Below are 17,202 nucleotides of genomic sequence, written 5' to 3' on the forward strand. Positions count from 1 at the left end.
AAAAAAAAAAAAAAAAAAAAACAACTTAAAATGTGGCCAAGCCCTCCCAACCCAAAATGTACTTTTTTGGAGTAACTATCCATCCTAAAGTCTAAGCTGGGCAGTGGTGGTGCATGCCTTTAATCCCAGCACTTGGGAGGCAGAGGCAGGTGGATTTCTGAGTTCGAGGCCAGTCTGGTCTACAGAGTGAGTTCCAGGATAGCCAGGGCTACACAGAGAAACCCTGTCTCAAAAAAAAAACCAAAATAAAACAAAACAAAAATACAAAAAAACCCCACAAAACCATCCTAAGGTCTAATTTGGACCACTATATATGGCCTTTTACTATGCCAACTCTTTTTTGAAGTTATATATTACATCATATTCTGCAAAATTTATTTCTGCATTTCCTTTTTTGGTACTTAAAAATAATTATCAGTTACCAAAAAAGTCAGCAATTACAAATATATAAACTTGGTACTTCAAACTGAGCTAAAAAACATATAAACTACAAAGTAACTGTATGATTTAGTCATAGAAATAAGTATGTATTATGTATATATATGAAATATGTATATATGATGTATACAACATGTATGTGTCCTCAATACTAGTAAAATCTGTTTACATTTTTGTTAGATTAATGAACAAACATGAATAATTCAAGATAGTAAGAAAAAACTCATATCAGCCTTAAATTTTAGTAAAATATTGACATTGTTGAAATTATTTCTTTCTTAAAGAAAAAAAGAAATACTTAAAATTGGCCACTATGGATCAAAACATAACAAAACAAAGGCTTCTGGATCAGCAGAGCCCTTTTCTGTCACCATGGCGACATGGGGTGAGGAAGAAGGCACAGGTCTCAGCTTTACTGCTGACTCAGTCAAGCCATGAGCTAAGGACTCTAACAGAGGAGGTGAGGTAATCTTCAGTGTTGAGAAGAACAGTTAGAGACCCATTCACTGTCAGTTCTTAGAAGGTGGCTAATCTACTGACCTACAAAAATAGTTTTTCCCAAGACTTTTTCTCAGTCTGATATGCACAGCGATCATGGAGAGCAGGAAAGCTTACTCCCAATTTGACTACCAACTTGCTGACACATGTGCTTCAACGATGTTTATGCAAGCTGAAAGAGAACTAAGTTTCTTGAACTATGTCATTTTTTTCAGGTTTCTGAAACCACTGCAAGCCTTCTACAGTATGGTTACAGTAGCGATGCCACATTGCTTCATCATCCAAAGTTAGCCACTTAGGACGTTTCGATTTCTCATTAGTTTACACACAGAAAAAGGTGAGTGTTTTCCCACACACACTTTTTTATAGCTTGCTACATTCTAACAAGCTACCTGTCAAGAGCACAAAACCATTTCCATATCCAGCATGTGACTTTTCACCTCAGCAAAATGGAAAGCAAGGTTCTGGTGTTGTGGTTAATATGTTCACGGCAAACTTTTTCCCTTTTACTGCTTAACTATGTAACAGTTTTCAATAATGTAGTTATTCTGAAACTATTCTTTTGTGCACAAAATGATAAAAACAAACCTGTATCCCAACTCTTTTTACATCCTTATAAGCAATATTCTCAGTTTTCAGTTTAAGATCTGATAATTTTGCTCTTTTAATTATACTACTTTTAAAAAATTAATTTAAATTATTTAGTCATCCCAAAAAAGTATTTTATTGTCAAGATCTAAAATGAAAGGTTAGCTAGATGTATCAGTCTCAAATCTTAACATGACAGCAACCAGCCACTGTTCTGCAATAAATAACTTCATTCTGAACCATTTTTAAAATATATAATGGAGACCATCCAGATAGCATTTAAGGGTTGAAATAAACAATATAAATATTTAAATAATTCTTCTGAGTAAGAGAAACAGACTCAAACAAAGAAGCAACCTGAGTTACTAGTTGAAAGGACAGACCAAGACTGTCACAGAATTCTAAAGACACCTTAATATCTCAGAATAGTTATACATTGAGTAAAGGGATCTTCTCGCCGGGTGGTGGTGGTGCACGCCTTTAATCCCAACACTTGGGAGGCAGAGGCAGGTGGATTTCTGAGTTCAAGGCCAGCCACACACACACACACACACACACACACAAAGGGACCTTCTTCACCGTGAGTAAAGGGTCCTTTTCCATCCTGACTAAAGGGACCTTCTCCATCCTGAGTAAAGGGGCCTTCTCCATCCTGAGTAAAGGGGCCCTCTCTGTTATGAGGAAAAGGGACCTTCTCCATTACCATCCCCTTTGTATTACCTTACACCTGGGATATAGTCTGAAAGTCCCCTCCCCCAACCCTATGTGGTGGGGTTTTGAGAAGTGAAGAAATCATGTGGGCTCTGAGAAGGGCTAGCTCCAACTAGCTCATGCCTTTGTATCCTTCTGCCTTCCACCCTATGAGACACAGTTACTATGCCCTCACAGACTCATCCTCCTGGGAGATGGCAGCAACATGGTGCCATTTCAGAAGCAGAGAGCAGCCCTCACCAGATACCAAACCTCCTGTATCTTTCTCTTGAATTCCTCTGTCTTCAGAACTGTAACAAATAAACAGTAGCTTTCTTTCAGGTAAGAAATCAATAGTTACAATGTAACCAGTTCACCTTTCCCCACTTTTGGTGAAGTATTATTATAATGAGGTTTTATATGGTTTCCCTATAGTCTTTCAGAATGACTGTTGTTACCTGGGTAGTTGGAAGTTTTCAAAGTTTTCTTTTCTTTCTTTTTTTTTTTTTTTTTTTTTTTTTTTTTTGGTTTTTCGAGACTGGGTTTCTCTATATAGTCCTGGCTGTCCTGAATTAATTATTATAATTATAAATAATTATTAATGATTAATTAATATTAACATCAATAATATTACTAATATTGATATTATTTATTAATTTAATTAATAATATTGATATTGTTAATGTTAATATTAATAATATCAATAATAGTTTTAATCTTATTAATATTAATAATTAATCACTAATCATCATTATTTAATTATTAATAATTATTAATATTATATTATAATATTAGTTATATGTTAATATTAATTAATATTAATTCTAGTATAGTATTAATAATATATTAATATAAATATTAATAATTATTATTATTAATTATTAATAGAGCCTATGAACATTGGCTTAAAAATCAAGCATTCTTTTTTTAAAAGCCAAATAATATTAATACTATATCTCTGGCAACATTAAAAGTTGCTACAGGGGTGGGGCTGCAGAGATGGCTCAATGGGTAAAATATTTGCTGCTCTTACAGAGGCCCTGGGTTCAGTTCTCAGCACTGCACAGTGGCTCACACCCACCTAACTCCAGACCCAGATGCAGATGCCCTCTTCTCATCTTTGCAGGCACCAGGCACACACATGGTGCACATATGTGCATACAGGCAAAACACTCATGCTACTGGGGCTCTCGCCCTCTGCTTCTACATTACCCCTTTCAGCTAAAATTAACTTGAGCTTGAGTAAGGGAGTGAGACAGCCTCAAGCTGCATGACATGTGAGTCCCAGTCCTATGAAGTGCTATCTGTACTGATCTGTAACATAAAACCAGAAGTGTATGCTATGAGATGAACACACAAGAGCAATTCTCCCAACCAGACAGGTGCCTTCAAGAAGCCCACTTAGAGGTAGTGCAGTATGTGGTTAGCATGTGAGTACCCAGTTCACTCACTAGCACCTAAGTGAAAGTTTGTAAAAATGCTCACCCATATATAATGTTAGAGCTTGCCTTACATATATTATTTTAAAACATTTCCACTAGTAAACATAATAGTACATAAACAACTTTTACCTCCTGAAATGACCTAAAGGCAGTATTTTTACTCTTATGTAAATCCTTCTAACTATCTTTTGGACATCACTAATGGATCCTCCTCTAATCATCTTTCAGACATCACTGATGGATCCTCCTCTGATCACCTTTCAGACATCACTGATGGATCCTCCTCTGATCACCTTTCAGACATCACTGATGGATCCTCCTCTGATCACCTTTCAGACATCACTAATGGATTCTTCTCTAAGCCTCTGGCCATCATTGTATTATGCTAATGTGCCCATCCTTGGCTCAAGTTCAAATTCCCTCAAGGCAAATGCAGCTCACAATTCACATTCCTTTTCCTTTCAACTTACTAATAAGTAAGTCCTGCTCAGCATCTGCTCTAGAGTTTAATTACATGGTGAATTCACATCAAGACATGATCCTCCCAATGCAGTAAGCATCTGAAATAATAATTTATGATGCTCTGCTTAGCAATTTTTAGGCAGTCTTTAGAGCTAACTATTCCTCTTTGTAGTCCTTTTCTTTCTTGCTCCCAGTCTCCATCTCACTCAACCCTTCCTACTCCATTTTTCCCCTTTCCCCCTTTTTTATATGAAACTCTCTTAAAACAAAAGAGGCCTCAACTTGCCAGGTGGTGATAGCACATGCCTTTAATCCCAGCAAAGATCACCTTGGTGTACAGAGTAAGTTCATGACAGCCAGGGCTACACAGGGAAATCCTGTCTCAAACAAACAAATAAACAAACAAACAAAAAAGCAGTCATTAAAATCACAAGTCTCCCAACTAAAAAGAAAGCCCAGGGCCAGATGGGATTAATGCAGAATTCTACCTAATACCCAAACCACACAAAGACTCAGCAAAGAAAGAGTTTCAGACCAATTTGCCAGATGAACACTGATGCAAAAAATTCAATAAAATACTTGCAAAACAAATCCAAGAACACATTTAAAAGATCATCTACCACAATCACGTAGGCTTCATCCCAGAGATGCAGGGATGGTTCAGCATCCGTACATTAATCACTATCATCCAACATATAGACAAAGACAAAAGCACATGATCATTTATAACATGCAGAAAAGGCCTTTGACAAGGTCCAACATCCCTTCATGATAGAAGTCCCAGAGAGACTAAGGATATATCTCAACATAATAGAGCCTACAGCCAACATCAACCTAAACACAGGGAAACTCAAAACATTTTCACTAAAATCAGGAATCAAGGCCGCCCACCCTCTCTCTCCATGCCGATCAAGGCCGCCCACCCTCTCTCTCCATGCCTATCCTACATAGTGCGGGAAGTCTTAGCTAGAGCACTGAGACAACTGAAGGGGATCAAAGGGAAGGAAGAAGGAAGGAAGAAGTAAAGCATTGCTGTCTGTAGATGATCTTATACATGAACAATTGCTAAACTCCACCAGGAATCCCAACAGCTGACAGCCACTTCAGCAAAGCAGCACAATACACAATGAACTCATGGAAATCAGCAGCCTTCCTACATACGAAGGACAGACTGAGAAAGAATTCACAGAAACAATATCCTTCATGATAGCCTCAAAAAGTATCTGGGGTAACTCTAACAAATTAAGTGAAAGATGTGCATAGTAAAAATTCTAAGACACTGAAAAAAGAAACTGAAGAAGATATCAGAAGATGAAAAGATTCCCCATGCTCATGGATCAGTAGGATCGATTTCATGAAAATGGCCATCTTGCCAAAAGCAATCTACAGATTGAATGCAATCCTCACCAAAATTCCAACACAATTCTTCACAGATTTTTTTATTTTAAATTACATTTTATTTACTTACTTATTTCTGTTTGAATGAGGTTCCCCCTTTTATCAAATATAGACTCTTTTCTCATACAATATAACCTCAGTATAGTTTTTCCTCTACTCCGCCCAGTTCCTCCCCATCTCCTTTCCCCTCTGGATCCACTCCCTTTCTCTCTCTCACTAGAAAAGAACAGGCTTCTAGGAGATAACAACCAAACAGGACAAAATAAGATAAAATAAAAACTATCATATGGAAGGTGGACAAGCTAAAGTAAAAACAAGAAAAAAAGCCCCAAGAGAAAGCACAAGAATCAGAGACCCTTCCATTTCCTGGAGACTCATAAAGTACAAACCTGAAAGCTATAGTGCATATGAAGAGGATCTTGTACAGACCATGGGGCTGGCTCCCTGAATTCTGAGGGAGGGATTTGATGGAGACATTTCATTTAGACTGTCTTCACAAAAACTGAAAGGACAATTTTCAGTTTCATATGGAAATACACACACATACGCATGCGCACGTGCGCTCGACTATGATACAGTAATCAAGATAGCATGGTAGTGGAGTAAAAAACAGACATGCTCAGTGATGGAACTGAATCAAAGACTTGGATATAAGTGTACACACCTATAGGCACCTGATTTTTGACACAGAAGCCAGATATATGCACTAGAAAACCAGCAAGCACCTCCAATAAATGGTGCTGGTAAGGCTGGACAGCTTCATGTAAGAGATGTACACAGATGGGAATAAAAAGATCTGTTCCATCACCCTTCAAAAAACAAACCTCCAAATGGATCAAGGACCTCAACATGAGACCTGATACACTGAATGTGATAGAAGAGAAAGTAGGATAGTCTTGAAGTCACTTGCAGAGGAAGATTTCTGAACAGAGCACCATTAGCATAGGTACTAAGACCAAGAATGGAGAAACAGGACCTCGTCAAACAGAAAAGCCTCTGTTTGAGAGGCAGGCTACAGAATGGGAGAAGATCTTTACCAGCTGCAAATCTGATAAAGGGTTAATATCTAGAAATTATAAAGAATTTAAAAACGGGACATCAAGAAAACAAATAACCCAGCTTAAAGACAGGGCAGAGAACTAAGCGTCGGGTTCTCAGAGAATGAAACAGTAGCTGAGGAGCACTTAAAGACATGTTCAGCATCTTTAGTCATCAGGAAAATGCAAATCAAAACTACATTGAGATTTCATCTTTACCAGTCAGAATGGCCAAGAGTGATAAACAAAGACAGCTCGTGCTAGTGAGTGTGCAGGAGCAGGCATTCTCTGCTGGAAGGAGTGAACATGTATAGCCACCACAGGAGTCAGCATGGGAGTACCTCTGGAACCAGAAGTAGATCCACCTCAGATCTACAACTCCTAGGCATAAACCTAAAGAACTCTCCATCCCACAACAGAGATACGTGCTCATCCACGTTCCCTGCTGCCTATCCACAGTAGTTAGAAATTAGAAACAGGGCTGGAGAGATGGCTCAGTGGTTAAGAGCACTGACTGCTCTTCCAGAGGTCCTCAGTTCAATTCCCAGCAACCACATGGTAGCTAACAACCATCTGTAATAGCATCCAATGCACTCTTCTGGTGTGTGTGAAGACAACTACAATGTACTCATATAAATAAAAATAAATAAATCTTTTAAAAAAATAATGCACCTTGTTTTTTAAAAAAAATACACAATTGGAAACAACCTAGATGCTTGTTAGCTGATGAATGGATAATGACATGGTACACTGACACAGTGTGTGACCCTCTTCCATCTAAGAGCTGGTTCTTTCAGACCTGGCCTCGCCACAAATAGCCATGCCTCTCTCTAACCTCCTGCTAATAGCCACGCCTCTCCAAGTTCCTGTTATGCTGGAAGTCCCGCCTCCAGAGACTGAACATTGGCCCACGAGATGCTGACGGACTGGGGAAGGGGATTTTTCTCCCTACCTGCTAGTAACAAAGAGACAGTTGAATAATGATGGAGGGCTGAAAGCACACCATGCCTCGGTCTCATTTTTTAACCTCCTCCCGCTGGACAGTTCCCTTAATTTCTCGCAGGCTCCTACTTTCATTCCAGGAGACCCGTTTGTGTGTGGCTGCAGGCAGCCACAACAATGGAATAATAGTATTTGCTGTTAAAGAGTCAAATTTAAAGGTGAATATAAGGAGGTAGAAAAAAAAAACACCATTTGGAGGCAACCCAGATTCCAAAGGACAAATAATGTATGTGTCTTATATGTGGACACTAGCTTTTAAGCCTTCAATGTGCATACTACAATCAGCATAACCACAGAGGTTAGGTACCTGGTAAGGGACTCCAGAGAGGAGAGGATCTCCCTAGGAAGGGAGATCGAATATACAGCGATGGAGAGGCAGGGGGGCCGAGGGGAAGACTGCAATGGAATGACTGACGGGAGTGAGGGATGATGGGAACATGAGGAGAGACAACTAACACTAAGGGTCACTTAGGGAGTCAGATGAAAACTCACTACTGTAGAAGCTTCCTAAAACATAAACATAGATGAAAGAAATCTACCACATAGCCGTAGAGAAAATGCCAACTAGACATCTTTCACAACCAAGTGAAACCTCCCAGGTCAGGGCTTGGTTACATCTAGGTGAGTTGTTGGTCCAAGGGGCCCTATGGGAACTCCCAAACATCTCAGGCTACTGCCAAACCAATTGGTTGTTCTCCACCAGTTCATGGTAGGATACTATTGCTAAAGAGAACACTTCCATATTTCATTGAACATGGAGAGGTTTCGCCCATATTGAACAGTGCTCATGGTACTGGAAGGTGCTCTGCACACTACCAAAGGCAAACACAAACCCAGCTACAAACCTGTGATCTTCAACAGTGAGCTGACCGACAGACACACTGGCAAACACTGTGTGCTTGGATTCAAGGCCCTTCCCATTAGATGGAGCCCATGTGTGGCCCTGGTCATGGGACCAAGAACCTGACAATGAATCATAGGCCTAGAGGAGAACCAATCACAACTGTTCTGCTAAGGAACTACGAAATGACTCCTAACAATATTCTGCTATACTCATAGATCAGCGCCACACTCAGCCATTATTACAGAGGCTTTTATCCTACAGATGGGGACTAATACTGAGGAGACAGTGGTCACTGTGCAGAGAGTGAGAAACCTTGGACCATCAGTCTTAATGAGATGATGTCATCAACGCCCTCCCCTCAGGGCGCAAGGAACTATGTGGAAGAGCAGGCAGAAAGACTGACAATAGGACAGACAACAGAACTCACAGAGACTGTGGCAGCATGCACAGGGCCTACACAGGTGCAAGTCAGAGGGGCTCCCAGCGGGGAGGGGAAGTGACACAGGCTCCCACCCTATGGAAGGAGCCATCTCCAAGTAGCAACCACTTACAAAGAAAACATGAGTTTTCTCCAGGAGTGTCACTGGGTATATGAATCACACTTAAGGGTGGCTCCCGTGCTCAGCAGCAGGTGGCCACACAAAATGACTTCAGTGGTATTTTTATAGACTTTTTGCTCATATTTGCTTTATTTGGGCACTTTGCTTGCGTATTATGATTTCTGATTTTGTGAGGGGGTTGGGGGGTTTTGTTTTGTTTTGTTTTTGTTTTTGTGATGTGTATGTGTCTCATACTTTTGTTTTTGTCCTCCTGGTTGGGTTTTGGTATTTTTGCTTGACTGTTTGTTTTCTAAAGCAAGCTAGAGAGAAAGCGTGTGGAGTTGGTTGGGTGAGGAGTGGGGTAGGGGCTGGGAGAAGTGGGGAAATGAAAAATTGTGATCAGAATACACTGCATGAAAAAAATTTCAATTAAAAGAAAAAGAACCTCAGTAAATTAGTGTAACAATGTGCCTATTTCTTAAATAAAAAAGATGGATTCAGGTACAGTGCAGCACATGCCTACAATCCCAACCCTCAGGAGACGTGAGGCAGAACATGATTCTGAGGCTCACTTGGGCCACACCGGAGACACTCATTCACAAAAAACTGACATTAAAGTCATTTTAGCATAACAACTATGCTAAAACATATGTATGACACTTATGTTTTTTTATATAAGTCCAGAAAGTCTCATTTTTCATAGTACACCAAAGGAGCTGGCAAAAGATAAGAGTGGTCTCACCTTTAGTGTGACGTCGCAGAGTTCCCCGTTTTCATAGAAGCCCAGGAGAGAGCCGTGAAAGTCTTTCCAGGCCTCATTGGCTTCAAAGATGAAGGAGTCGTCGCCATCGCACTCACTGACAGAGGACCTGCTCCTCACCTGCGGCTGCTGACGACGCCCCTTTGTCACGTGACTCCTAGCTTGTTTCCCATTGGTAGATTCTGAAGCCATTTGCAACACTCTTCTTTTTATACAGCTCTCTTCTGAAACATCCCATTTATTCTCTTTTTAAGGGTGAGAAGAGATGATAGATGTGGCCACTAAAATTCAGACATCTTTCAAAATTCCTTCAGTTTCATGATACAGTTTGCTGAAATATTAAAAAAAGCAATAAAACACAAAGATAAAATAAAAGGTGTTATTGTTGATTATAATCATCAGTACAACATATGCAACCACATTGGTCATCACTGGTGAAACCAGTAGCTTTACACCAAACATTGCCTGAATCACTTAGCTACACACCAGTGAAATTACACCTTTAAACTTCAATGCAAAAACAACTAAAGGGCATAACTTCAGAAACATGGAAACCACTGGCTTCAAAAATAAGAAGCTAGAAATTCAGGTCTAGAAACTTTCTTTGTGGACTCATTATTTTACTGAATTAAGTTCTTTTAGATTCTATGTTAGACTGATTCCATCACTTATAAACTGCTTAAGCCTGAGTTATTTCTTCTGGGAAACGGGCATATCACTTAGAGGAGTATGCCAAGAATTAAAGATACATAAAGACACATTAAAGGAACAGCTGAACTATAGTGCACAGACCTTACAGTACCTGCACTTCCACGTACAAGTTATTATTACACACAAGATCACACTTCATCAACAAGCACATCTGGTGACTACTCATTAATAGATATATCCCACAAGTCTGTCTAGGTGGTGAAAATGAAAACGAAGGGTTTTAAGTTAAACCACCTGCAACCACTTACTGACTGGGGTCTTTTTGAAGGTTCTGCTAACCCTTGGTTTCTCTATCCATAAACAGGACCACCCTGAGGGTTGCAGGAAGTGCAGTACTGGACTTCAGAGGCATGTCCAATAGTGAACTATGTTGTAGACATTTGTGTGAGAATGGAAACTTGGACTAATACGCAGCTTTTGAGAGCTAGGCGTGCTTTAACCGGGACCAGGTCTATGAGGGTCTTTACCGTTATCTTTATCTCATCTTTCAGCTTTTGTCAGATGCCAAAGCAGGTGACGTAAGATTATGGACTGTAGTTACTAATATGTTCTTAAGTTTCTGTGGCATACACAGCGTGACGGTGACCTCCTAACAGGTCACATCTTCCTGTGATCCCCTTGTTGTAACAACTGTAACCAACCCCCAAGCTACAGAAAGTGGGAAGGTAACAGGACGCTGCACTCTTGATTACAGAGATTTCAGAGAACGGTGTAAGTGAAAGGCTCTCCTGCAGTCCATGAAGTCAGCGTGGAAAGCAACGCCTAGGAACTGAGGAAGGCCTGTGCTTGACGGTGAAAAGCTAGGCCCTCAGCCATGCAGCTAAGAGGAAATAAACTCTGGAAACGAGGATTCCCATGCTAAGACACGGCAGTCTGACTACTTTTTTTTTTTTAAAATATTTATTTATTTATTTTATGCATATGAGTACATTGTAGTTGTATAGATGGTTGTGAGCCATCATGTGGTTGCTAGGAATTGAACTCAGGACCTCTGATCACTCTGGCCCAAAGATTTATTTATTGTTATATGTAAGTACACTGTAGCTGACTTCAGACGCACCAGAAGAGGATGTCAGATCTCATTACAGATGGTTGTGAGCCACCATGTGGTTGCTGGGATTTGAACTCAGGACCTTTGGAAGAGCAGTCGGTGCTCTTAACCGCTGAGCCACCTCACCAGCCCTGACTACTTTTAATGTAGCTGTGGATAGACTTACTGTGAGGTAAGAAACGTGTTAAGTGGTTGGGTTTCTATAACTTCTTATGTACAGCAGGCACAACTATAGTTTGGATCTCAGATACTACCCAACAACCCATGTGTTAAATGGTCAGGCTGGCCAACCTGGGTACTATCGGAGGTGACGAAACCTTTTAAAAGAGGTGGGGCCTCACAGGGATAGTCAGATTGGTAAGGCACGCCTCTGAAGATGACGCTGGGCTACTAGAAACCCAGGCATTTCCTCTCCTTGTTTCCTGACCGTCATAAAGTGATCCGTTTCCACTATATACACTTCCACTATGGTGTACCTGCCTCCTCTGAGGCCCAAAGGCATTAGCACCAAACAAGTATGGACCGAAAGCTCTGAAACTGTGAGCCAAAAATCAGTATTTCCTCCCTAAAGTTGGTGTTTGGTTCACACCAAAAGCTACCACAGAAACTTTGTCAGGTTTAAAGTCTTATCACAGGGAAGCATTTACCAATATTCTAATATGTATCAACAACAACAATGGTGTGTGTGTGAGTGTGTGTGTAGACAGGAGGTCTACACCAGGCATCTGAATGCTTTCCACTTCATTTCTGAGAGAGAACTCTCAATGAAGTTCACAGTGTCATCTAGGCAGTCCCTGTCCTCAGCACCACAGCCCCTGGCCTTTCCGTGGGCGTGAGGAAGCAAGCTCAGTGCTTGTGCAGCAAGCATTTAACCAACCTCCCAGCTTCCCAGCTCCCTATGGCAGCTCTCTCAAGTTCCCATTCCTATGTCAAAATCCTAGAGCCAGGCATGTGGTGCGTGCCTATATCCCAAGCACTCCGACACTGAGGTAAAGTGACTGTTGTGAGCTCAAGCTGCAGCTGCGTGAGGCCCGATCCTAAGAGACAGAAACAGACAAAGAGCGAAGAGAAAACAAGTATTCCAGTCAGAACCTTCTCTCTGCAAGTGTCAATGAGTGCATGGTGTTGGCTTTGAGGGCTGTTAGTACTCGATCACCATACTCAGTTCTGCCTTTGGAGAGAAAGTGTGGCCCCACGTGAGATAAACAGAGGGAGCACAGATGTGTTCGAACTAACAAAAGTTTAAAACTTTTGGTGGTTACAATTTGGCTGAGCCATAGTTTGTACATACTTTGCAAGATAACCATCTTTAAGCTGAATCAGTCCTGGTCTAAAAATACTGAAAGAAATTTACCAGAAACAAATAATTCAAAGGTTTTAAACAGAAACTGAAATTCTAAGGAGCAGGAGGAGCTCTTATCCTGGTCTGCTCCACCTTGCTCAGGGTGCTGCAGGTGTCAAGGCTTGTTTAGCAAGTGCTTTGTCCTACCACATCATTTTGTCAAGTGTACACTTTATAGTAACTATCTATGGACATGCAAAAACTGTCTACTTGGCTAAATACAATATATAGCCTAGGGTATCTATTGGAAGTTCTAAGACACACTGCCCAACAGCATCACTGTCTGTGACAGTCTCAAATGACAGGACAACAGAGAGGGCATTCTGAAGGGAAGGGAAAGCTGAGGAGGTGGGGCTGTGGCTTCAAAGAGGGAACAGAAGAGATCTAAGCTGTTCTGACGAGGACCATGCTGTGTCCTCAATATAGCATGTGACAGCGCGCACACACCCGAGTACACACACACACACACACACACACACACACACACACACACACATGCTAGCTAGGGCCAAAGGCAGGTGAAATGTGTAAATCCCTAGTCCTGAAGCCACACATAATATTACCACTGTGGGAACTGGGTGAAGAATGCCTGGGATTCACTATTTGTGACTACTGCAAACGAGTCTATGGGTATCTTAAACCGGGCCTTTGAAATTAAACAAGCATTCATAGATTGGATGAAAAAGCAAATTCCAAGTATAAGCTGCATATAAGAAAAAAAAACCCATTTAAGTCTCAAGACACAAATATACCAGACAGAAATGAGATGTAACCAGACTAACACTATTTTAAAAAAAAAATGCACAGAAACAGCTAGGTCATTAAAAGATACAGACTTCAATGCAAAGAGGTCACTAGAGAACTAAAAGGAGAACATGAGCAGGGCAGGAGGGTTACAAGCTTGAGGACAGCCTTGGTGGCCCTGGAAGTTCAAGCCAGTCTGTGCTACATGGCAAAACCTGATCTTAGTAAAAAAAAAGTTGGGGAGGCTAGTGGTTGGGCACTTGCCCAGCATATGCTCAATCCCCAATACCAGAGGAAAAGAACCCCTAAAGTAACCACCAACCAAATAAACAGAAAACCTGAATATCAAGTACAAAAGAATGAAGCTGGTCCCTTACCTCTGTCTGCTGCTGCTGAACATTAGCTAAGAATGGTGTTGGGATGGAAACATAATCCTGACACAGGAAAGTACTAGGGGACAGGGCATGCTGTAATCCTTGCACTTGGAAAAGGAAGGGAGGAATGAGGAGGAGAAGGAGAAACTTCAAAAATGTAAGTTCTCTTTGACGCAATAGTGGGAGAAATGAAAGGCCCACCCAAACTGGAAGGAACCAGAACTGTCCGCATTAGTGTAACTGCACATGCAATCTCTTAGTGCAAGTAACAAGTCAGACTGAACCAAAGGAGACTAAAGGTTAACTGAAGGGAAGGAAAGGGGGCCGTGCACAACCCTGGGTGAGAAGGATGGGCACGCAGACAAGGAACCCAGGGTTCTTATTCTTCTCAGTTTACAGGAGCTGTCTGTGTGCCCTTCGCTGTGATGGACATATCACAAGTCATGCTCTCTGTTCTCCTGGTCTTGAGGAGGGAGCAGTGACCTTATCCCTCTGGCATCTGATGCTGTGTGATAAGAGTGGGCCACCATATTGGTCCTTACCTAGAAAGGAATAGTGGAAATGTATGCATTTGCACTTAACAAGAAGTAAGTAAAGTGGCCAGGAGCTTGTAGGATTTGGCTCCTCTTCCTCTTCCTCCTGTCCTCTCCCCCTTCCCGTTTTACCTAGTTTAGTTGTAGAGACACTGTGGTGGAGACATCCTAATTTAACTGCACCCCTGACATTAAGGCTGGTAACACTGAAGAGGCCATGGGGTAGGAAAGAACATGTCACGCTTCAGTGGCTGAGGTTCTGAGATGAGGTTCATGTCTTATAACACTTGTAAGGGGCACCTAGCACTAGTAAGTTTACAAGGCCACAAAATACAAGGTAAACATGAAAAAAAATCAGCTCTATTTCTGTGTACTTACTGCCAATGCACAACTGGAAAGAGAAGTTTGAGAAGTTCACTGCCTCCAAGTGGTTCGGAAGAGGGAGACACTCAGGTACACACTGTTAGCATTTTGTCTAGGCTCTGACCCACAAGTACCTGGCACCAGCCAGGTGTGCCTGACTCACTATAAAAGGGGCTGCTCGGCCCCTCCTCTCTCTCTTACCTTCTTGCTGGAACACTGTCCTCTCCCTCCTGCTCCCCTCCCCTCTCCACACATGCTCATGGCCGGCCTCTACTCTTCTTCTCCCTCTCCTCCTCCTCCTCCTCCTCTTCTTCTTTCTCCTCTTCCTCTTCCTCTTCCTTCTCCTCCTCCCCCCTCCCTCTGCCTTTCTCTGTTTCTACTTCCAGAGGGAAGGGATACCTCAGCATGGGCCTGAAAAGTCACCCCTCCCCCACACCTCACTACACCTCCACTAAACATATTCCTTCTCTCCCTATCTTTTTATAAAACACAACATACACCCAGTAAAACATGCACAGGACCCACACACTGAAACATTGCTGAAGCAAATCAAAGAAGAGCTAAAAAACCAGAAATGCTGTCACAGTTCCTAGGCTAGACTCAATATAGCAAACATGACTGATTCTGATGTAAATCAGTTCCACCAGAAATCGCATTGTTTCAGAGGTAGAGGTGAGGATTGTGCTCGCATGTTTGTGCCCAACCCAAAAAGATATTTTAACATCTACATAGTTAGCTGAGTCACAAGTGACTACCATGGAGTTTTGTGGGCTGGGATACCCAACATAAATACTTGGTTAACCTTTAATCATAATGAGTAGTTTAGCAATTCTTCTTTCCTACAGTACCAGTGTCATAGGTGATAGACAGAGTGAACATATAGATATATGATAGATAAGTTACTATGTGATAGATGTAGATGAGTGATACAGATATATGATAAATAGATACAGATGATAGATACAAAGATAGGTAGCTATAGACAGGAAGTTAATGGTGATAGAGAGCAATAGGTAAATAGGTAGACATTGCTCTTAGCATCTGAATGTTACAACAGCAGGGATCACTGCTCTATCTTCATGTGTAAATTTTTACACTGCCAAGTCAAGTATTAGAATATCCATTATTCTAAAATTATTTTTAAATTTGAAGTTAGATTTGGATTAGACACAAGAGGCCAAAATGTCTCTGTAAGGCTAGAGAGAGATGTCAATCAGTAGAATGCATGCCACACAAGATGAACAAGTTTGATATCCAACACCCATATAAAATATCAGGTGTAAAGTAAGTCAACTCAATACCAAGCTCCAGATTCAGAGTGAGCTACTGTCTCAGGACAACGAGGTAGATCACAACTGAAGACAACATTCACTTCTGGCTTCCACACATGTATACCAACATATACACCCATACAACTGATTCTAGTAGGCAAAGACAGTTGATCCCTGGAGCTTCCTGTCTGTCCAGTCTGATCTAACTGTCAAGCTGCAGGTACCGGTGACGGAGCCTGCCTCAAAAACATGGGGAAGGTTCCTGAGGAGTGACTTCTGGCCTCCAAATGTGTACATGCACAGCAGCAGGGGTGGCCTCTAATTTCATGCAGGCCACAGCCACCAGGACCTTTGTAGGCCTGGGACACTTTGGACACTCAGACCCCGACAGCACTGTAGCTTCTGGGCCTATGCAGTCTTTGACAACAGCTGGCACTACCACCCTAGACAAGGAGGCTGCCGGAGCCTGCACAGTGCTTCAGGCTCCCAGGTCTGCAGGGTCTGAGCTCCCAGGTCTGCAGGATCTGAGCTCTCAGGTCTGCAGGATCTGAGCTCTCAGGCCTGCAGTCTCCCTCTCCGGTTAGGCTTCTTCCTTTCTCCATGTTTGCTCTCTGCCATGTTTTGCTTCTCTTCCCCGCTGTTCTACAGCACCTTGTTGCTGTGGCTGCCGTAATGGTAGTGCCGTAATGGTGTGGCTCCTGGTACTGGGGCAGCAGCCACCCATGCCCTTCTCACCCTACTTCCACTTCAGCTCTGCCTCTTCCATGGCTACTAAAGCCACTGGCTGCTTTCTGGTTGAGCTCTACTCTTGCTGTTTAGCCACTTGCCTCTCTTGGAGGGCTACCTCTGCTGTTGTGGAAGCCACAGGCCTCTCCAAGGTGGCTCCACCTCTTCTGTGGCTGGTAAGAGCTGCTGGCTGCTTTCCACTCCTCTGCTTCTTCCGCAGAGGTCGAAGCCCCTGCCCTAATCTGGCTCCATCACTGTGGTAGCTCAGCTGTAGCCATCCACAATCACTTCTGCAGCTGTTCCACATGCTTCACCTTCTCTCTTTTATTTCATTTATTTTATGTGTATGAGTACACTGTAGCTGTACAGATGGCTGTGAGCTATCATGT

At 41.9% G+C, this 17,202-nt stretch overlaps 1 protein-coding gene across 4 annotated transcripts in view; it reads right to left on the minus strand.

Moving 5' to 3' along the window:
• Positions 1-17,202, minus strand: part of Klhl8 (kelch like family member 8) — a 49,477-nt gene that overhangs the window by 21,823 nt on the left and 10,452 nt on the right. For all 4 annotated transcript variants that reach the window (XM_031337040.1, XM_031337036.1, XM_031337038.1 and 1 more), the window contains one exon: positions 9,681-10,029. In XM_031337040.1, the coding sequence (XP_031192900.1) occupies positions 9,681-9,890 (210 nt within the window). In that variant the 5' untranslated portion in view covers positions 9,891-10,029. The remainder of the gene's footprint in view (positions 1-9,680; positions 10,030-17,202) is intronic.

This window comes from Mastomys coucha, unplaced genomic scaffold (genome assembly GCF_008632895.1).
Source record: "Mastomys coucha isolate ucsf_1 unplaced genomic scaffold, UCSF_Mcou_1 pScaffold22, whole genome shotgun sequence".
NCBI lineage: Eukaryota > Metazoa > Chordata > Mammalia > Rodentia > Muridae > Mastomys > Mastomys coucha.